The sequence below is a fragment of the Electrophorus electricus genome, chromosome 6, assembly GCF_041902795.1.
Source record: "Electrophorus electricus isolate QZ-2024a chromosome 6, ASM4190279v1, whole genome shotgun sequence".
Lineage (NCBI taxonomy): Eukaryota > Metazoa > Chordata > Actinopteri > Gymnotiformes > Gymnotidae > Electrophorus > Electrophorus electricus.
The window spans coordinates 16,306,722-16,329,085 of record NC_137502.1 but is presented as its reverse complement, the minus strand read 5'-3'; the positions used below and the strand labels follow the sequence as shown (position 1 = coordinate 16,329,085).

Below are 22,364 nucleotides of genomic sequence, written 5' to 3'. Positions count from 1 at the left end.
TGAAGTAGGGGAGGTGCTCTCCAACAACCTTCAGTGTGTAATGGGTATCTCAAGAATCCTCGTCAGCCCCCTCTTGTACAGCACAGCGCTGTTTGATTTTTCAGTGATCAATGGCCCTGAGGCTAGAAAGACCTGTTGCGAAAAGTTAGTTACTTCCTAGATGTAGTCAAAGATACAATGTGTGGGAAGAACAAATAATTATAGATCTCAGTCCACAATGAGTAACTCATACGTAGGCATAGCTCTGCTCTCATCTTTGGTTATAATTTATTCCACATCTTCTGCAATAAACACCCTGACACAGAAGGAATAAACCTAAAATAATTTTATTAACACAACAGAGGGTTTTTATTGTCCAATCCCCTTATCTTACTCTCTTCACAAAGGCAATTAAGAAATCATGCTAAGGCTAAGTAATGAAAACAACAGACATATTGCACGCTCTGCTGAGTTGGCAGGCATGAAATCTGATCTGCTTTCATCCAGACCACAGATGACCTTCACCACCTGATAACTGGAGGTTCATTCAGATGGTTTGCTATTCCCAGCTTCGCTGTGATAGACCCACTCCAAGGGGAGAAAATGTCTGCTATGACCAAAAAGAACTTGGCCCAATAAAGTACACAGATTGTGCTTAAAAAAAAAAAAAAAAAAAAAAAAAAAAAAAAATCTGAAAAAAGAAAATACCAGACCTCACATCAACAATAGGGGTTGGAGCTCTTCTGTCTGTGCATGAAAGTGCAAGGCCAAGCAAATAATGCCACATAATAAAAAAAAAGACACTTCAGACAATAACAAAACAAGGAAGAAAGATAGGTTGTACATGTACAAGGCCTCTTAGCTAAAATAAGACTGTCCTTGATATGTGAAGCAAGGATTCAGTGAATAAGCAGCACTGTGTCCATTTAAAAATCACAACTACTTAGTGCCATCAAAAACCTGCTGTGGGCAAAAATGACCTGTGCCAAGGTTCAGGGTTCAAGTCACAAGATATCAGAATTACATAGACACTCAAGACAATCAAGTTGATAAAAAACAACAACAACAACAACAACAACAAACACTAATTGTTATGATACAGTGGGGTCTACTTGAGACATTACACAAACAGGGCCAGTGCATAAGGACTCTGGATACACTGTTTCCCAGTGAAAATATATAATATATATGTATAGATATACTCTATGAAATATACCAGTTTGCATGAATGGAGCTACATGAAAACCAATGTCCTCTTATACAATGCAAAATATTATTACAGTATCAGTGTTTGGTGACCTGACCATTTCAGCTAACAATTAGTACATTTGAACAGGCATGTTCTAAGAACAGTCTCCATGGAGACACAATATTCCCCCTCCATAGACATAAGAGCCCTCAAAAGGGGGGTGACACTGAAGCACCAATGGCTGAAATATTCAGTAAAGGAATTTTATATTTTCCCTCTATACTAATGTGCACACAGTTAGCTTGGGCTTTTTTCAGCCTCTCACAGAAATCTTATTCTCCACCGCAGCCAGCATGGCACAAAACCGAGAGTTTTCATTGGCCAAAAGAATGGACGGCTCATCGAATTCCACCACCTGGTTCAAAAAAGGACAAAAATGCAGTGTTAATCAACCTTACAAAGCCTTCAATCTGAGTCATTCCAGGGACTTGACTGGTTTGGGAGAGTCTGGTAATCTATACTAACCAGACTAAACAAAAAAAAGTGTTGACCACAGGGTCAGCCTCACACATTGGTTACTGTCTACATAATATTTCCATATGTATGTGTTGAATATTGGGGTCTTTCTTACCACCCAAAATCTGGGATTTATGACAAAATGTTTGTTTTTTCCCAAGCCACAAGTTAGTGATGAGTTAGAGGTTACCTGGCCCTGGTTGAGCACCATGATGCGATCACAGTTGAGTACTGTGTGGAGTCTGTGTGCGATGGTTAATGTGGTGCAGTCTTGGAATGAATTCCGAATTGTCTCCTGAATGAGGGAATCTGTTTCTGTGTCCATAGCAGCAGTGGCCTCGTCCAGGATCAAGATCTGACAATCAGAGGGAAGAGGTTAAATGACTCTTGCAGAGAAACACACTGGGGTTCTGAGGAGAGACAAGGTTGTCACTGAAATGCTCACCATTTACCCAGACCCCTTCAGCTAATCTCTGGCAGCTTTGGAGGTGGATGTGCTTTAATTAGGTGCGTTATTTATTAAGCAGAGGGATGTGATGGATACAGCTCACCTTGCACCGTCTCAGCAGTGCTCTTGCCACACACAGCAGCTGCCTCTCACCAACTGAAAAATTCTCCCCATTTTCCACAACTTCTGATTCCAGCTTCAGGGGCAACTGAGACACCTGCAGATAGAAAGATGAAAGTAAGAGATGAGGTGTGAGAGAGAGAGAGAGAAACAGGCACAGACACACACAGATACTCAGAAAGACAGACAGTCTCATCATTGACTGTGAAGGGTTTTTGCCTGGTGACTTACACACTCCTTTATGTGAGTCCTCTCTAGGGCATCCCAGATCTGCTCCTCCGAGTACTGGTTGAATGGATCAAGGTTAGATCTGTTGGTGTGGGGGAGTCACAGCAATTACAGAAAATCCAATGGGGGGGGGGGGGGGGGGGAACTGATAAAAAGCCGCTTCACTTTGAAATGACAAGTAATCGAGTATTTAGAATACAAGCTGTAAAAGACTAATGTTGCGTAATAATAGACACCAACCTGACGGTGCCACTGAAAAGTACAGGTTCCTGCGGAATTATGGAGAGCTTGCTGCGTAAATCAGCAAGGCCGATGTCACAGATGTTGACACCATCGATCTTGATGGTGCCACCACACGGCTCCACCAGGCGGAAGAGAACCACTCCCAAGGAAGACTTCCCTGATGACACACCAGGCACATGAGCTCACATGATATACATGTTGCATAGACTTGGTGTCTGTGTTAAAGATCTGATGACTAAGGGAAAAAGGAAATACTTTTTTGGTGTCTTCTCTAATCTAAACAGTTAATTTGAAATAAAGTGAAATAAGATGATGTTCAATTGTGACAGAGAGCCAGGTAGAGAGGAGAGACCCACTGACCTGAGCCTGTTCGCCCCACAATCCCAATCTTCTCCTTGGGATGTATTGTGCAGGACAGTTTCTTCAGTACCAGGGGAAGGTTCTCCCTGTACCGCATCTCTACCCCTTCGAACACCACCTCACCCTCCTGTGGCCAGTCTGGAGGGGGGGCCTTGTTTTTGACCCTTGCAGGGGCCTCTAGTGACAGAGACTGAGGAAGAGGAAGGACAAGGTGGGACAAAAAGAACATCAGGTTCCAAACGCATGATCCTACAGATGGTGGAGTTAGTCAGTCGCCCAAGAATGAAATCCTGGACACAGTTTCAATATCAGACTATGACCATAGGAGTTCTCAGGAACTGGTACCTTGATATAGTAGTGGATTCTCTCGACTGACGTGAAGCGAGCCTCGGTCTCAGAAGCCAGGCGCACAGTGAACTGGAACAGTCCGGTCAGCTGCCAAAGATGAAGTCACAGAGCTAGTTTCTGCTTTCATATCAAATCCTTTACGACTGGCTGCATATGCAGTGGTAGTTTTTAAAATGTGTGCGTTTTACCCTTCCCACACCCAATCCAACCCTCTCTGGTACATTAAGTACTACATCAAGTGAATGCTGGACTACTGCACTTACTCTACAGATGTTCCTATAAGCTACCTGTTCATTTTGCAATGTTTCCACTGGCCTCTTTCATGAATGACCCATTTTGGAAAAAAAAAAAAAAAAAGTGTAGGTGATGGATATTTTATCTACATATATACCAAAATGTTTTGTACATATGAATGCTTATCCATCAGTATGTTTTGTAAACAAACTGAGTTTCCATGTGCATTTACAGTAAAAACACCTGCCCTTCAGTCAAACCCAGGTCACTCACAGAAGAGCCCAATTGACACTGACACACACAGGGTTCCGGGCTTTCGTGCAGTCAGGAAACTTAAGAGTACCATAGTGGTGGCTGTCGTGGATTATTTACAATTTTACAGTCGAATATAAGATGTAGACCAGCCTACTTGGTAAAGTTATAGAACAGGAGCCTCTAATAAAGTGATCAGTCAGTGGGAATCATATTGCAGAATAAAAAAAACCACAAAACAAATCCACAGTGTTTACAAAAGAGTCAAATAAAAAATAAAAACTATTGTTCTTATGTATGACTTAATTAAATGTCAAGGTGTTTGAGTTTCTATAGATAGATACGAAAATATTAGAATAATTGTGTTAAACTGAGCACTGTTATGTAACTGGCCAAACGCATGACTGCTTTAAAAAAAAAAAAGTTACTGACCCAGACAAATGGGCTTCAATACATGATGTGTGTCATAGAATTCTGAAGGGAAACCCTTTGTCCTTTCTCCGTCCTCACCTGCACAGCATAGGAAATGGCCAGGCCTGCGTAAGCAGGGGGGATTTTCCCATGCATGAGGACGATCATCAGTGCCGTGATGCTTATGAGAGCGACGCTGATCACATCCAGCCGCACGGCCAGCCAGCGCATCGCGCAGCTGAACAGATAAAAAGGGGCCTGGTTCTGATCTAGCAGCTCCTGGTACCTGGAGGAAGACCACAGGTGAGAAACGGGGTCAGACAAGGTGAGGAAACGGCATGGAAATGCAGAGCACTGCCATGGGGATTTGTGTCTTCATGCGTGTGCACGTGGACAGGCCGTGTCAGAGTGGTCACCAACCCTGCTGCTTGATATTTGCCACCCAGCAGAGTTATGTCCTAGCCATCATCTAGCTCTCCTGCCTCCAGAAATCCTTGATAATCTGCATGAGGTGTGCTAGCCTCTTGGTTAAGTCTTTCCCCCGCTCTCAAACTATTTTTAGCTCATAAATATCAGATGACTTAATTCAAATATACATTAAAATTAAATGTTTGGTCTTCCACGATTGCAGTACATGCTATAAATACAAAAAGCCTATGTGATGTAAAATGGTAATGCAAGAAAAGCATACTGATGAACCGCATATGCATTCATCTTCTAAAATGCTTAATCCAATTCAGCGTGGCGGGGGGTGGAGCCTATCCTAGCAGCACAGGGCACAAGGTGGGAACCAACACTGTATAGGGCACCTATTGCAGACCACACAACATGTGCGGGGGGGGTGGGGGCAAACCTGCGGAGGAACTCGTCCCCTTTCCCATAGGCATGTACGGTGCTCAGGCCCTGAATGCTGGAGGCGATGTGGGAGAGGAAGGGGGACTGTGTGATATTGTCCAGCCGCTTCAGCTCCCGTATGAAGACGCGGGACACGACATGGAGCAGGATGAAGAGGAGCACCAGCGGGCCCACTGCCACCAGGAACCACGGGAACACGCTGCCGATCACGCCCAGGCAGAAGAGCACCAGAATCATGTTCTGGATGAACATCTCTGCCTGGAACGGCAGGCGCGTGTCCACTGAGGCGGGCGAGGAGACGGGAGAGAGAGATGGCGACATGTCGGATGACGAAACAGGAAGTGCGAAATTAGAACACAGTGGCTGGCAGCTTTTCTTAAAACATTTTTAAAATCACCCTCTTCTTAACCGTTCACAGTTTTGTTCCGTCCCAGCACCCAACCCATTTTAGGCAGGTAATTACATAAACTGCCTTCCCTTTGTCTCAGTTCCTCAGTGGTTAGAGTACGATGTACAATACGTAGTACTGCTTATTCTGTAATATCAGGGCTTGGGATGACAAAAGGCTAAAAACTATAACTGTACATATCTAACGTGTTTATGGCCTGTGTCAGGATTTACCTTCATCCATATCCTTGGAGAAGCGGTTGAGGATCCGGGCTGTGGGTGTGGTGTCAAAGAACTTCATAGGGCTACGGAGAATCTTCCGGAAAAGTTCCTCATGGAGCCTAGAGGAGGCACGCAGAGTTCCCTGACAGAAAAACAAAGCCATCAATACAGGGCAACAATGAAGACAAGCCATAGAAATAAGCTTGAATATTATGTGGAGAATATATCACTTTAATTTAAAATAACTACAAATTCAGTGTTCCCTGAATTATGTCAGAACAGATTTTGTAAAATACTTTTTTGAGGTCATGTTATGAATTTGTAAACACATCTGTCTTCTTAGTCTAGATAACCAAATCTCACCTTGACAAAGATGATGCCCCTCAGGAGTTTGAGTAAAAGCATAATGACCATAGACATGGCGTAGACGGCAGTGTAGTACTGCATCAGAGGGTTATCCCGCATGCTGTCACTCACCACCGAGCTGTTCCCCACCACCACTGTGGTGTTCTGCACAACATGGAACAGGACATGATTGAGTTGCGCACACACACACACATACACAATACATCATGTACTATTTCAGTGTTTGTTTAAAAGTTAACTGCCACATGCTGTGGATGTAAAGGAAACTCCCTGGACATGTCTGGGCATAAGTCATCAATATGGAACTTTCCAGAATATATCCATATATTGTGCTAATACCAATGTATAAGTAGGATCTGTGGTATATTACATTGCAAAAGGTAATAAACTAGTTTCTTCACACTATACACTTTCAGTCCCTCTGCCTCCACCAACGAATCTCCTTGGATCTATGTGAATGTCTTTTTTTTTCCTTTCAATGGTCAATCTACGTGTAATTGCAACCATCTGGAATTCAACAAAGTTGCCATTATAACTTCATTATAGAACTGGCTGGCAGGAACAAATCACACAATAACGACATGCAAAAACTTTCCAAATAAAAGGCAACATGCAAACCTGCTCTAAAGGTCAACTTCACATGAAATATTTACACAGTTGTCTCTCCTTACACTAGCCAGCTCCCGAAACACACAAATACGTTTCTAAATAGCTATTTCAGGAGTTTCCCACAATTCAAATGGGCCACAAGACTAAATCTGTGTTGGGTGTCAATTCGGGACCAGGGCAGCTGAACGTCTTCTACCCTTAGAGAAATGGAAATAGCACATTCGTTTTCATCAAGCCCCCATAACCCTCTGCCCAGCCCCAGCAAAGCGAGCTCTTACCCCACTGCCCTGTTTGATCCAGTAGCTAAGCCACCAGTTACTGAAGGCGGTGCTGCCCACGTTGAGGATGAAGAGGGCCAAGATGAAGAGGAAGACAGGCAAGCCTCCTAAGGCATGGATGTAGATTCCGTACACGGCCCAGGGCACAGAACCCTTACCCTGCTCTTCCACCTGCATCAGCCGTCCTGCAGCAGAGGGACAGGGGAAGGGTGAGAAATTCCAGTTTTCCAGAATGTTGCAAGCTTAGAATTTCAATCATTAAAATAGGAAATGATTTTTGCATGCCATGCTTATAGGAAATCATAAATGACATTGTTTGCAAACAAGAAATTACTATATTTTGTGATATGAAATTAAATCGAATCAAAATCGATTTATATAGCGCATTTTACAACAGATGTAGCAATGATGTCAATGGTTTCAAAAAATTCCATTTGGCATGGTAATTTTTGCTTTATTCCAAACTCAGAAAGCAATCGGTCACCTGAAAAAAATTTATTGGCACGGCATGGTTTTACCAAATATGGAGAAAAAATAATCACAGACAATTGATCAGACATTGATATTTGACTAGAACACCATGTACAGCATTTCACACCCACCATCATCCTTGCTGGGAGGTTTATCCTTTTTCACAGATCCTGCCTTGGTATTTTCACTGGGCTTCTTAAGGGAACTCCCAGAGGTCTTATTTGGCACCTTTTAAGACATAAGGTAAACAACCAAGGAGTTTCGTTCCCTGAAAAGTATTTTTTTTTTAATGAAGTTAAAATATGAATCATCATGAATCAACATTCAATTACCATCGTGTGTTTAACGATAAAACCACGCACACCCATGTGTCTCACCTCAGCAAAAGGAGCTTCTCCCAGCTGCAGATTGTTGAACATGGCTGCGTAGTCACCATTCAGTTTCATGAGGTCCTCGTGAGTTCCCAGTTCTGCGATGCTCCCCTCTCTCATGAAGAGTACATCATCGCAGTCCACCAAGTACTTCACACACGGACAAGACCCCAGCGTAAACAGATAGATTTAGAAGACAATGTGGCTTCTTGTGCAGCATAAACACAACGGCGATTGTGCGTCATCTTCCCTTACTTGTAGCTGGTGAGTGACAAAAATGACAGTCTTTCCATGCAGCTGCTTCTTGATAGCGTTGTTAAAGATGTGGTTCCCCACGTGGGCGTCAAGGGCACTCAGGGGGTCGTCTAGGACGTAAATGTCCCTGTCGCTATACAGAGCGCGGGCCAGACTTATCCGCTGGCGCTGACCCCCGCTTAGGTTAGCGCCTCGCTCACCTATCTAGAGGTTAAATGGGGGTGGTAGGGTGACATGGTAGAAGACAGTCCTTATTGAAAATAAAAGAATTCTCTAAACTATTATTAATACACAGCAGGTAATGTATGCTGATAGATTACCTCAGTCAAGTCTGCATTAGGAAGTATAGCCAAGTCTGGTCTCAAACAACAGGCACTCAAAACTGCTTGGTACCTAAAAGAACCCCAAAAACAGTTTGTAGTATGACAGCGATGCTGAATTTTTTTTTTTTTGCTACAGCAGAACTATAAAGGATTTCAAAGTCTCTGGGCCTTCTTTAGAATTCCCAATGAATTCTGTGTTTATTCCCAATTGTTTATTCTCAATGTATGAGAGTGTTGTTTTTTTTTTGGAAAATAAATACATTTTAATGTCAAACCATTGATATCAAATATATTTAGGACAAACTTCAGCTATATGAATTAAATATTTTAAATATGTCTTCTCATGTCTAAACTATCAAAAATTCATGTAATTTACTATTAGCAACTCAAATAAAATGTCACTTAGTTTTACAGTGACATTAGTGACATAGCCTTGATTTAAAAGCTATTTGACTGACCAATGGTTTGAGAGAGCTCCTTTGCTCAGTATATGTTCCTTGAAGGAAAGCCTCGTCTCAGCTTTGTCTAAAAACACCATCATGCAATGGTGTCAAACACTAGACTTTCCTCCTCCGATACTATATCTTACCTGTCTTCCTCGTATTCCTTGCCGAAAAGGATGTTGTCTCGTAGAGTGGCGTTAAGGATCCATGCCTGCTGGGCCACATATGCAAAATCTCCACTTACAGCCACCGTTCCTTCCAGAAGAGTCATCTGAGAGACAGACAGAACATGGTCAGAACAACAGTGCCTTGCTCATCTCTTCACCATCAATGATAAATGCAGCCATTTATGTTATTACATTTGGGATAGATGAAAACATATGACTTGACACTGGCTTACCTGGCCAAGGATGGCAGAGATGAGGGATGTCTTTCCGCTACCTACACTACCACAGATACCAACTAGCTTACCCTGTAGGAGACACAGAGTGTCTGTTTGTAGCCGTTTAAAAATACATGTATATTTCAAAAGGAGCCTCAGTATATCTTGCATTTAACACAATACATTCAACACACAAGACTATGCTATGGAGACAGCAGTTGGAATCCCGTTCATATAGTTTTACGTTTTTAAAAGCAGCAGATAAAAAAAAAATAAAAAAATGGATCTATCAAAAAGTACTCGAAAGCAAATTTCCTTTCCCAGCGAGTCTTTGTCTGGTCATTGCGATTTGACCTTTCCTCTGTGATCTGTACCTGCTGTATGGTGAGGTCGACGCAGTGCAAGGTCCTCTGTAGCCGCTGGCTAACGGTGGGCACGTGAAGGGTGTGCTCTTCTACTCTCGAGCCCGTGTCCCCAGTAACGTTTGTCAGCATCTGCTCGCGTCGCTCCTCCTCAGACATGGCGCAGTGCCCGGCCTCCCCGTGCTGGTGCTGTTTGGTGCGGGAGGCTCTCTGACTCAGCCCCACATACGGTGTGCCGCGGGGCGTGGGCTGGGCGCTGTGGCCGGCAGACTCCCAGGCCAGGCTGGCCCCGCTCAGCTCCACGGCCATACTGGGGCTCTGCGGGCACTCGCGGACCGAACTGACCTCAGCCATCAGCAGCACGCTCTGATGGACAGGACAGAGAGACAGAGACAGACAGGGACAGAGATGTTGGCAGGCTACATGACGGGGACAGTCTCGCACTACGGCCTTCGAGTGCGTTTCGGACTATGGTTGAAAGAGAAGCATGGAGCTCACCCTGAACCTCTCCATGGCTATAGATGCTTCGGAAAGAGACTTAACAGAGAAAGGGGTGACCTTCAGGGCAAAGGTCATGGCATTGAAGACAGTCACGACAGTAAATGCCTGGGGGATAGCAAACGTCCAGCATTAATGCACAGCAACATTCAGCTCAGTCCATGACTCTAGAATGACTTACTCTAGGTAACAGTGCGCACCTGAGCAGCAGTGAGGTCATAACCTAGCAACATATGAGTGGAAAAAGTTGCCACACTAGCAATCACCACGACGATAGGAGCCACACCGACAGTTATGCTCTGGAAATATCCAGTGCGCTCCAGGATCTGGCGCTCCTCATCTCTTATTCCTGTCAGATTACATTTAACAATTTATACAGTGCACAAGTAGGCCAATCACAAATCCAAAAATGCACGAACACATACAAGTACACACAAACAAACAGTGCAGTTGGCCCTTACTTCGCACGGTTTGTGAGAAAGCCTTGACCCAAGCATACATCTTAATGAACTTGATGTAATTAAGGATTTCGTTCATCTTTTGAACGCGCTGGTCAGTGATGGCCACTCCTTTCCTCCTGAAGTAAGCTGTCAGTCTGGAGCTAAACATCTGCAGGCAAGGAAGAAACAGCAAAGTCACGCTGCCAAACTCTATTAGCCAGGTGGAAATGGATCACAGGCAGACCTACTTACCATAGCAGGGTAGAAGAGAATGAAGACAGCAGAGCCCAGCAGAGATGTGGGCCCCAGCACAGAAAGGTTGTAGGCCATTCCCAAAATGGCCACCAGGGGGCCTCCTGCCAGCAGACTGCCCACTGCTGCAGCCTCAAACATGCGTTGTCCATCATTTGAACACATGTTGATCAACTGGACATGACAGTGGATGAAGTCATTTTCTCAAAACATCAATATGGAACTTTCCAGAATATATCCATATATTGTGCCAATACCAATCATCTGCAACCATCTGGAATTCAACAAAGTTGCCATTATAACTTCACTATAGAAGTGGCTGGCAGGAACCTGAATGCGTCTGCCCTAGCACAATCAGTGAGCCACGACTAGAGCTTATTCCTCTGCAAAGAAAACAGCTGAGATCTTAGCTCAGTATTTGGGAAGTATGTGGCAATCAAATAAAAATCAAAGAAACCTTCTCAAGAAAACAGTAACCGCAGATTTAGTCAAGGCTCATCTGCATTTGGCAACCAGCGAGCGATCCGACCTTTCTTTGGACAGTGTTTCCTCACCAAATGTCTGATGCTTGGTGGTGCAGTCCAGTTCTGCAGAGGTGCTTGGATTTCACTTCAGCATTGAGTTTCATTGACCTTAAATTGGCCCTGTCTAGCACTGACAAAAGTGTCCAAAACAGTTGGCAGGCCACACTGAATCCTCGCCTTGTTTTCAACTCCACCAGCACTCTAATTAGCCGATTTTCCCCTCTGTCAAACAGCTGAGATGTTAACAGGTGTGTCTCAGAGAGGTGAAGTAAAATCCTTCCAAAAACACAGCAGTACTGAACATTATTTACTGCACTCAGAAGCTGGTAAGCAAATTTCATTTTCATAAACAATATTTTTCACCCCAAAAAAGCATGTGTTCATGCTGATGGCACAACACGCCCAGGTGATGCGGTCGCGCACGACCCAAGGCTGGCCTTCCCACTGCCCGCTGCCTCACCTCTCCGATGGACTTGTCTCGTAGGCCGCGTAGGCGAAGGATCTTGTGGAAGACCATAGTGAGGATGGCTCCACGCAGGCGCGTGCCCGTCCGGTAGTTGAGTGCCCAGGTGAGGGCCAGGGACCAGGAGCGCACCAGCTCGGTGGCCAGCAGTCCCAGGACCAGCAGCAGGCCGTAGGGCAGGTCCGGCTCGCTCCTCTGCGTGTATTCCAGCAGCCGGCGCACCACAAACGCCTGCGGAAAGGGAGGACGAGCAAGGGGGCGACAGGAGACAGCACGCGTGACTGAGGGCACAATCGCGCACCGCCACATCCCTGCCTGCGCCACACGGTGACTACCCTACCACCCTCCACAGGCCTACCCACCCTCCTCCTCCTCTGTACTAGCTAGCATATCCGTGAGGGGGGAGGGCGCAGGAATGCAAATCACAGTGCACTAGATGCATGGCTTTGCACGATTCTGAAATGTGAGTGTTCTAATCATTAAGAAGAGTGAGGGAATAGCAAGTTCTACTAAAAAAAGAAAATGGCAGCCATTTTGAGATTGTGTTCTAATCGTTTACCTTAGACGGCCCTTTTCTCTACCCTTTAAAAAGAACAAGAGAGACAATGAAATAGCGCCTTTTTTTGAATACGAGAGACATTGCACTCTGAACAACATGTATCAGACATCCCTTTTTTGCTGATTCAAAGACATTTTACCTACAGTCACATCAGGGTGGGATACAGGATGGAGACGCACTTTTGTTTTAATACCTGAAAATTGATATCAGTTAAATCAGTGATTAGGAGCAAAGAGCACAGAAGCATAGGAGAGAAAAGAGAAAGAAAAACTCAAACACACACACACGCACGCATGCATGCACACACACACACACACACACAGTTTGAAAAAACCATGCATATAAAACAGTCAAGAAATCTTTTCACACAAACTGGGAACATCCGCTACCATTCGCATATGGTTCAACACAGCAGCAACATTTTATTTAAAAAAAATGTGGATATTCAAAGTTGATCAAATGTCCAGCCACTGCACATTCATGTAAAAGAATAAGAAAACAAATATACAGGATATAGAGGGAAACATTTCATGTTTACAGGCTGAGTTCAGGTGAAAGGTCATCCCGTCATCCAACTCAGGTCACATCTTATACTTTTCACATTAAGAGTCCTTTGAGGGTTGACACCTTTTACACTTTTTGCAATTTATTTTTCACATGTCTTTTAATTCTGTTTGGTTGGACAACAACAACAACAACAACAAAAATAAATAAATAAAACGAAACACTGTGCTGTTTAGAGCAGAAAACAAAAGTTTAAAAGGACCACTGTGATCACTCATGTAGCGACTGAAAGGTGTCCATTAACTTGGTTAAAAAAATCCAGTGACGGGCAGAGAAAAAGGAATGGGTTTCAAAAATGCCTGCATACCTGTGCATCTCTCCAATGTCAGAGTTTATCAGTCCAAGCAAGGCGTACACACGAGAACACCACAAGTCCGGTTTCCTTGGGGATCTGGGTGTCACTTTAAACTTGACAAAGCCCTGCAGGTGGTGGCTCAATGGTCCATTGGCACATGGATCAATGGCTTAGAGTCGGACATGCTGTCCACTGCTGTTCCGCATTAGAAAGTTTGAAGAGCAATCGTTTCCCCAACCTTTGGCATTTGTTTTGCTGGATCAAATCAACATACATTTTGCATCACAGTGCAGTGAGGGCATAAAACAGAATTGAGAGACAGACAGACAGGGAGAGAGAGAGAGAGAGAGAGAGAGAGAGAGGGGAAGGGGGGTGTAAAAGAGCATTAACTCTTGATCCAGCCCTGCATAAGAAACGTGCCCTTACCTCCCTGGCGTCATCATGGGCTCTGTCTGCCAGTGCTCTCCGCGCAGGCAAAATGGACACCCTGTGGAGTCTAAACAATAGCCTCTGTCACACGTCCCTCACGTGGGGCCGCAGCAACATCCGCCCTGAACAAACGTTCAAGCCCATTCCCACCCAAACACCCATCTCCATAAGATAATGACCCTCCTTCCCACCCGCACCCCCAAAATACAAGACCCTGACTCCAAACGAAAGGGGAGAGACGGGCTGTTCTCCGTGGAGCGTCTCCGAGGGGGAACCGTTCTAAACGTGGGCGAGCAGACTGACCCCGCCTACACAGAGGTGACTATGGCCAAACTTTGGTTATGACGTGGCCACTTAGAAATAAACGGCCCGGGTTCATAGCCCGATGTCCTCCAGAGGGTGAGAGACACAGAGACTTGCTGCGTCACCCATGGAGAGGCAGTGACAGAAGCTTTCTTTGCCAAAATGGTTAGCCTATCCGCGCCTTTGCACACAGCAGTGCTCGGGCATCCAGTCCTCACTTCAGAGAGCAGGCAATAGTAGTTGATGACGCAGCAGCTTCTGAGCGCTGATTTCAAGTAGTGGTTGGGTTTTTTTGTTGTTTTTGGGGGTTTTTTTGTTTTTTTTTTTTAAAAAGGACTGGGAAGAAAAACAGTGGCTTTTCTCACTGGATAAAAAGGTCATCTATACTTTCTGGTTAGCCATATTTAAAAAGAGAATTGAATTGTTTTACTTCTGGGGGCTTCATAACACTTACCTTCTGGTTTAGAAACAGCTCAGTTCATTTAAGGTTTAGTTTAGAAAGAACCTAATCGATGAAACATGCCAACCTCACATATAAAAATAGAACAGAAATAGAAATTCTAAATATATGTTCTAAATATTACATGCCCGCTTCCTGTGGAGGATTAATTTGCTGCCAAATTCTAATATTTAGCGTTATTGCTTTATTTAGAGATTTGTTGGTAAAGTCAGTATACTGATGTGTCTCACCAACACCAAACAGCATCAGTATGAACGATGTCTGTACTAACAAAAAAAAAAAAAAAAAAATTCACTTATAAAACTCTGCTGACATAACAGAAAAACAGAAATAAGCATTTTCAAAACACACACACACGTGTAATATAAATATATATATATATATATATAAAACCTAAAATATGCAGACCTAAAACATCTGATATACTCACCAGTGCACTAGAAAGTGCTATGAAGAACCCAGAAGTGAAATTTAAAAAAGGAATTTTCCTTGAAGTGAATAACTAAACCCTCTGTAATGACATGAAACACATCTAGAGGGTAAGGGTAAAGGAAAATCTTTTGAGGATAATATAATTTTAAAAAAATTATGCAAATGCTTGCAACCAACAGTTGCGTGAAACTCATCATGGGCCACTATATTGATTTGATCAAAAAGTAGTGCTTTTATTTTACAGCCACTTGAACAGACACTGGTATTTGTTGGTATTGGTATTTAGAATATAGTATTTCCGCTATTTTATGGCTATAGAATCCAGACATATGGGAAACAGACAATTGATGACCTTGAACAAATGCATCTTTGGTGGTACTAGGAAAATTCAGAACCCTTCATAATAGAAAATGTTTGCTTTGGCACTTTTTGAATCAAATATGGAAAGAAACAGAACACAGTAAATAAAATAAAGACCCCAAAGATGGCTAGTCGACTAAACGGTCAGGTTCAAAAGAACTAAAGCTTAGCCTATATAATACAGAGACTCACAGGTTGAACTCTCCCCTTGGGATTTCACATTTAAGGCACTAAATAAATGGCACTATTAAAATGGAACATATGACAGTAGATAATCATATTTAGGTTGGCAGCCACATTCGAACACAAACACTGTTACACAGGTAAATCTCATAAGAAAAAATTGCTTAGGCATGTCTTACTGATTTCGTCTGTGATGCCCATGAAAAAAACTCACCTTTACATTTGAACTGAGGGGGCAGGCTTGCCCACAGTGCTAGTAATGTATAGAAAGAGAGAGTGAGAGGAAGAGAAGAGAGGGAAAAAATAGGAGAGTCAGAGGCTGAGATGGCGTTACTTACTGGGCCGCTGAAGCCGGCAAGCTGGGTGACCATGAGGCACAGGATGGAGAGCAGCAGGCGGGTTCGGCAGAAGAGCCAGACGATGTGGTGAAGGGAGGCCTGTTCCCCTCGTGCCTTCAACTCCCTCTCCCAAAGCCCTGTAAGCCTGTACACACACACACACACACACACACACACACACACGCCGTGTAAACATTCGCCCATTCCACCATTCTCCATCCGTCTATGCTCGGCTTTCTCCTGAAGGTCCACTAGGGGCATCACTGACCGTCTGCAGTTAGTCTCGCAGCTCTCCCACCGAGACACGGCCCAGGTGTCCTCCAGGAAGAGCTGGCCCTTCCTGTGGGCGAGCGTGGCCAGCGGAGTGAGCCAGCTGAAGGTCATGAAGGAGAAGAGGCCAGCATTGTCCACTGGGTGCTGGTGCCTGCAAAACACACACGAGGCAGCTGGAGTTAGGGAAGAGGCAGAGGCGTGCACTCAGAAACCATGCAGCGGACAAGGCGATGACTCCTGCCTAGTACATTTGGTGGAACAGCATGGCAAAAATCAAGAAACGCTTAAAACCGCAAATGAACGGGACTTTCTGGAAGCGTGTACACTGCGCTTTGAGTGGTGGTGGATATTTTGGAAAATAAATGCTGCAAAAAACATACTTGCTGGTGGAACGGAAGGGCTTAAGGACACCCACGCTGTGGTGATACTTGCTTCGGCCAGAGTCTTCCTCCATCTCTTTGCTGTGAGAAACATCACCTCCCTCCAGCAGGAAGCCGCCTTCGGCCCTGCCTGCAGTTTCCAAAGCATCCTGTCAGACAGAGAATCTTAAGCTTAAGACATGCACTGTCAGATAGAGAAACACTGTCATTAGCTTGGCACTTTTGCTTCTGCTTTGCACAAAGCCTGGTTAACGCTTTTTTGTACAGGATAGATGTTAAGAGCTAAATTGAAAATGGGAAATGAAAACAAGTATTTTCCAGTCTGCAAGTAAGCAAGAAAAAGCTTATTAAGAAAGAACTGAACTTTGTGCATTCACATGACAGTCACTCCTAAAAGATAAAATTTTGAATATCTCTTCATTTTATTAAACAGCAGTTACTCACCTGGAATGTTCTTCAGAGACTTGATATTTTATATGTATATATACACATACATACATACATACATACCATACACACATACATACACACACACGCCTACGCACACACACACGCACAAATACATACACACATACATACACACACATATGTAAACAAATTTATTTTACATACATCAAGGAGATTCTAGAAAGTGACTGCAGTGTACTGTAGTAAAAGATGCCAAGGTAAACAAAAAAGTGAAGTACACAAAAGGTTTCCAGAGAAACAAAGTTTCAGACTTTGTAACTTGCTTGCACAAATGATGAAGGACCTCCGTCTTGGTTCTGTGGCCAATATAGTATGTCTTTATAGTATGTCAGTGGTTAAGGTACTTGATTTGTAATAGGAAGGTTGCTGGTTCAAGCCCCAGCACAGCCAAGTTGACACTGTTGGGCCCCCTGCGCAAGTCCCTTAACTCTCAAGTTGTACTCAGTCATAATTGTAAGTTGATTTGGATAAAAGCATCAGCTAAACTGCTGTAAATCTAAAGTCAAGTTGTAGGTAATTGTAATTAAACAAAATTAAGTCCAGCATATGCCATCAGTGAGGGTGCTCCAGACTCCAGCAAGGTTGCAAGAACCAAACAGCCCTCAGCATTATAGTGGCAATTGTGTATCTTGAGAAACCACTGCTCTTCCGTCATCTCCAACATGCTTTGTTTACATTTCACCAGAGCCAGTATTTGTAGTTGACATCTGCTCATTGGTGGCTTGGAGATCTGCTTTGCAGAACAGACCACACACTACAATATTGGCAGTGCCAGAATTCAAAAGTCATCCATCCATGTTCACTAATCAGCCGGTTATCACAGTGTGAACCTGACAAGTTGTGTATTGTGTAGTACATTTTGTTTCCAGAGAAACAGGACTTTTCATTCAGACAGAGGTCAATCAATTGTGCAAACAATAGATATATAATCTTATAATGATAATGACAAACATGAGCCTCACGACAGGAAAAACGCCGCTAAAGTTAAATGCAAGTGTAAAGTTTGTGCTCTCCTTTTGTCATCTGAGACAACAATGTCTCATGCAGGCTGTTGCCATTGGCAACGAGCACGTTGGAGCATGCTGCTGATATGTCTAAGTCCTCAGACCAGCAGGTAAAGTTTGTGTGAGAGTGTGAGAGAGAGAGAGAGAGAGAGAGGGAGGAAAGAATGGCGCTGAAGCTCTCAAACATTTTAAAGCCCGGGGAGGCAGAAGAAAAACCAGTGGGATTAGCCCACTAAAGGGAGCACTGTGTTCTTTAAAGTCCCTCACAGTGAGATTAAATGTAGCCCCCCGCCCCTCTTTTCACACAATGCTAGCAACAATGTCTTGCTGCAAAGTGAAGACAGCCCAGGCTTAAATCAACAAGCTTCTCCAAAATATAAGCATAATATAAATATAAAATGTTACATAATTAATGGAACAGATGGCTTGGCTAGCCTCAATTACTGAAATCTTTGAAAATGCAGACATACATGGGTCATAGTAGAGTACTAACCTGAGCTGCACATTTAATGCCAAATGAATTAAACACAAGCTTGAATTAATAAAAATACCTATTTACTTATAGAAAGACACTGAGGCAAATTCTTAGGGCCTCACTGTATAGCAGACAATGCATTAACGGTGCAGGTCTGTTGGCAGGTGAACTGCCATGTTAAGGTCATCTCTACACATAGCCTCATGACGCAAGAGTCCCTCGCTATTTTGGAGATGCATAAAGTCACAGCTTTACTGCCTTGAGCAGAAGGACTTGCAAGGAGAGAGACAGTGAAAATCACATGAATCCTACCATATTTTAGAACCTACTACTATTGAATGGCAATTTTAATATTACACCCTCTCCCCCAAACATATAAAGGATACATCAAAATGCATATATTTTTGCTCAAATATCTGTATGATTATCTGAAATATGTTGTACGGCTCTGATATATACCCTATGTGACTGTCAGGGGCTAAGTGATTATAAAACTAAATCTGGAAAACAGACTGTGACGTAACGGAAGAAGGATCAATAAACTCCGGGCAACCATCCTTAACCATGATATAGATCCCATAAAAATGTCTGATGTGAGAGGCAGAAAGGCAGATGAAAAGAGATCAAACACATTTGGAATTGGGAAGGGGGAAGCAAAGCATGTTAACTGTGACAACTACCTTTGCACAGCATGAACGTAAAGATGCCTTAAAGCAAAAGAAAAGGTGTTAAAGGCAAAAGAGATGCCATTTTATTTATCCGTCGGAGATGATGGCGCTCTGCACGTTACATGCTGTGGACCATTTTGCAATGCTGCATGGCACGTGCATGGGAGCCATTCCCCATCCCTCTCGCTATCCTCGTTCCTCCAGCTCACATGTTTCTCAGTCACGTTGCACAAAAGCAAAGCTTTGCGCAGGCACCGAGTGGATTGGTGGAGAGTGCAGCCTATTGGTTGCCAAGGCTGCTATAAGCATCACTGGAATTCAGAGGTGCAATTGGCTGTCACTGCCAGAAAGGGCAGGGTCTGATTATGTAAACAATTCGAGCATATGAGTGCTGAAGGAAGCACACAGCCAATCAGAGACCCTGACAGTTCAGACTGGGCAGACCCGGTGGAATACAGAGGGGTAGGTACAGGGAGAAAAAGGAGAGAGGGAGAGCAATGGAATTGACAGCGAAAGACAAAGAGAAATTCAGGGCAACAGAAGACCCTCTCCCATCATGCTGACAAAACGCTGACGTTAAGAGGAAAAGGGACAAAAGGAGAAAGTGGGCAAAACGAACACAACGCATTCAACATCATGCTCCAACACAAAACAACTGCTGCCCTGTGCTACTAGTTCTTTAGGTCACCCTTCAGTGTGTGACTGTTTCAGCGTTATCCCAGAAGCCTACAACTGACACTTGAGTTTCAGAGCTTAGCCCATATCTTACAAACAGCATCAAGCCCAGACAGGATTCACTGGGGGATTGTGTGTGTGTGTGATGTAGATTGTTTAAAACAACAACAACAAAAAAAAAAACTAACAATAGAATTCATCTTTCAACTAACCTGGACACTGGACAGCTGATAGTGGCTTACTTCACTTCCAGGTAAGGCGTCTCTGGAAGGGACAGCCCTGTAGGAAGGGGCAGCTGCCAAACATTCCTTTCCAGAATCATGTTCTTTCATTTTCTTTTTCCAACATAAGAGCCCCTGAATTGCCTCCACTCTCAGTTTTATCTGTTAATGTCGTGAAAACCAAAAAGCCAAATTACATTAAAGATTATTACTGTATTGTCAACATCTATATTATCTATTATTATTTCAAAAGACAACTTGGAAATTTTCAGATGTGGTGAGCATACAGAAACAAAGTGTATATTAAAAATATGAAAAAAGTGCATTAATAACATTTAAATGTGGCAGTTTATGCATACTTAAAAATAAAACACTGAGAAACTTTGTGATTAACAATAAATAATAGCTTCCTTGGGTCTATCTAGTTATAAAAAAAAGTTGTTACTTTAAAAGCAATTTTGATATAGGAAGACCTTGATTTTTCTGTAAGTAACAATTTCCAGTATTACGTTCCCTTAACAATTTCGCCAAAAACGTTCTGTTCTCCGCTACATTATCGCATTTGATGACATCTGATGGAGATTACACGCAAGGGTACAAGCAGTTCCGGAAGTCTAAAGGCCTACAAAGCATGGCAGAAAAAAATTAATTGATAAGTCAGCTCCACTAACAGGTTTATCTAGCACTTCAGTACCCTCTACCAGGCGCAGCCGGTTCGGTACGCTCTGGCCGATATCATTGTGTATTGCTTGTTATATAATTCTGTGATGCTTCCAATTTAGTAACACAAAATCAGGAAATCAGCCCATTAGCTTCTTGGATACACAAAAGGATTCTTTGTTGTACCTTAGTAAAATAAGCCATTTGGCTTTACTCTGTGATTTCCTTTTTCTCGGCTTTCGGACATTTTGGCGACAGGTTGACTGACTATATATTCGACATTCATCATTTTAATTTGACAGTAAATGGATTTGCTTTTAAAGAGTCAGTGTCGTACCAAATATACGAAGAGAACGCTGTAATGTACATAACTGAATTAGTCTACTGGCCTACAGCTGTTATTCTCAATGATGCCAAGTTATATTTTTATTTTTAATTCAGGCAAATATCTACTCAACGAACTGTCATTTGAGGATTAAATCTAAAAAGAATGAATGTTTAATGAACAATCTCTCACAATGCGGAAAAATACAACTTGCAAACAAATCACTAATATAAAAATCGTATTCTACTATACCATCTACAGCAATTTTCTAAGAAGAATACAGTTCAGTGTCGTTAATTAATTACCTATGTGCTCCTCTTGGTGGTCTGGAGATCACGAACAGTGAATGAAGCCTAACAACTTCGTTATAAACCTTCTGTTTGCGCAAGGCACAAAGAAGCTGTCATGGGAAATGTAGTTTGTTTAGATTTTGCTCCGTGCTCTTCTCTTGTGCTGGTGAGCTATAACACTGCAATACCCACTGACCATAAGAGCTTTGTGCTTAAAGGGTGGGCATGAGCAGCAGATGGGCGGAGTATGCTTATTAAAAAATCTTTCAGTCCTTTTCGGTTTGCTTGGCGCTCCGAAATGCTTAATCCCGCATCCTGTCGATTATAGGTTTTACTTTTTGTGTATTATTCTGTTTCACCATTTCAAACATAACGAAAGAGAACGGTATATAGTCTTACTTTTAAGTCTTTCCCATTCGTTTTTGGAACTCTCATGAAGTCTACTTTTTTTCCCTGCTCGAAGCACACCTTTCTCGTTCATTAACACGTTTTTCATGTCCTTATAAAGGCTATCAGAACGGGGGAAAAAACAAATAGGCCAACATGCAGACCTAACCACATGCACATCTCACCCTACTGTCATGACAAATATTTTCCCAGTGGTCGACTGAACAAAATGACAATCATCCCTTGAAATAGATTTCAAGGTCTGGGTAACTGCTGTGAAAATCTTTTTACATCTTGTGATCATTATCGAAGTCTGCTTGAGACAAATTCTTTTTTTTTTTTTTTTTTAGATTAATCCTTGCAACAAGCTTTGTGGCTTTCCTTCCTTTGCCCATCAGGGTCTTGCATGAATAGTTGAATTCATACCTTGGTGGCACTATACACTGTCACAAAAGTTGACATAACCCAAATTAATAATGGAAATGTATATATTGTTTACAAATACAATTAAAGTTTCCTTGTTCTCAATGCAAGCAACTAGGGCAACTAAACAATAAGTTCAGGTGCTGTCTGTTATACCCCTGAGAAACCCAAGATCTCCCCAGGGTTTGCTACTGAAAGATACACACACTCTTCTGAGCAACTTGCAAGCTGTTTGGTTTCTCAACACTAGACAGCAGAAAAGATTGAAAACTTGCCTCAAGGGTACTGAAAGTATAATATGCAGAATCTCGGGTGAATCAAAAACCTTTGCATTCATTTAAGGCTCTGACAATTAGTTGAATT

At 43.0% G+C, this 22,364-nt stretch overlaps 1 protein-coding gene across 4 annotated transcripts; it reads right to left on the bottom strand.

Moving 5' to 3' along the window:
* Positions 1–310: 310 nt before the first annotated feature.
* On the bottom strand, positions 311–21,362 carry abcc5 (ATP-binding cassette, sub-family C (CFTR/MRP), member 5). Of its 4 annotated transcripts, XM_027032769.3 has the most exons (29): positions 21,207–21,362; positions 19,908–20,078; positions 16,406–16,554; positions 16,021–16,176; positions 15,753–15,897; positions 11,827–12,060; positions 10,843–11,016; positions 10,612–10,759; positions 10,351–10,499; positions 10,151–10,258; positions 9,665–10,018; positions 9,309–9,380; positions 9,055–9,179; positions 8,463–8,535; positions 8,143–8,346; positions 7,894–8,037; positions 7,648–7,744; positions 7,046–7,230; positions 6,156–6,302; positions 5,805–5,934; positions 5,182–5,464; positions 4,428–4,614; positions 3,429–3,518; positions 3,084–3,273; positions 2,721–2,880; positions 2,484–2,562; positions 2,236–2,349; positions 1,875–2,039; positions 311–1,583 (listed from the first exon to the last, which is right to left on the bottom strand). In XM_027032769.3, the coding sequence occupies exons 2-29, from the start codon at positions 20,025–20,027 to the stop codon at positions 1,482–1,484; spliced, it is 4,284 nt and encodes a 1,427-aa protein (XP_026888570.2). In that variant the 5' UTR covers positions 20,028–20,078; positions 21,207–21,362; the 3' UTR covers positions 311–1,481. The 4 variants fall into 4 exon arrangements, with proteins under 4 accessions (XP_026888570.2, XP_081571944.1, XP_081571945.1 ...); XM_081715818.1 differs by lacking the exons at positions 10,151–10,258; positions 10,351–10,499; positions 10,612–10,759; positions 10,843–11,016 and having other exon boundaries at positions 21,207–21,361; XM_081715819.1 differs by lacking the exons at positions 10,151–10,258; positions 10,351–10,499; positions 10,612–10,759; positions 10,843–11,016; positions 11,827–12,060 and having other exon boundaries at positions 21,207–21,361.
* Positions 21,363–22,364: the final 1,002 nt, after the last annotated feature.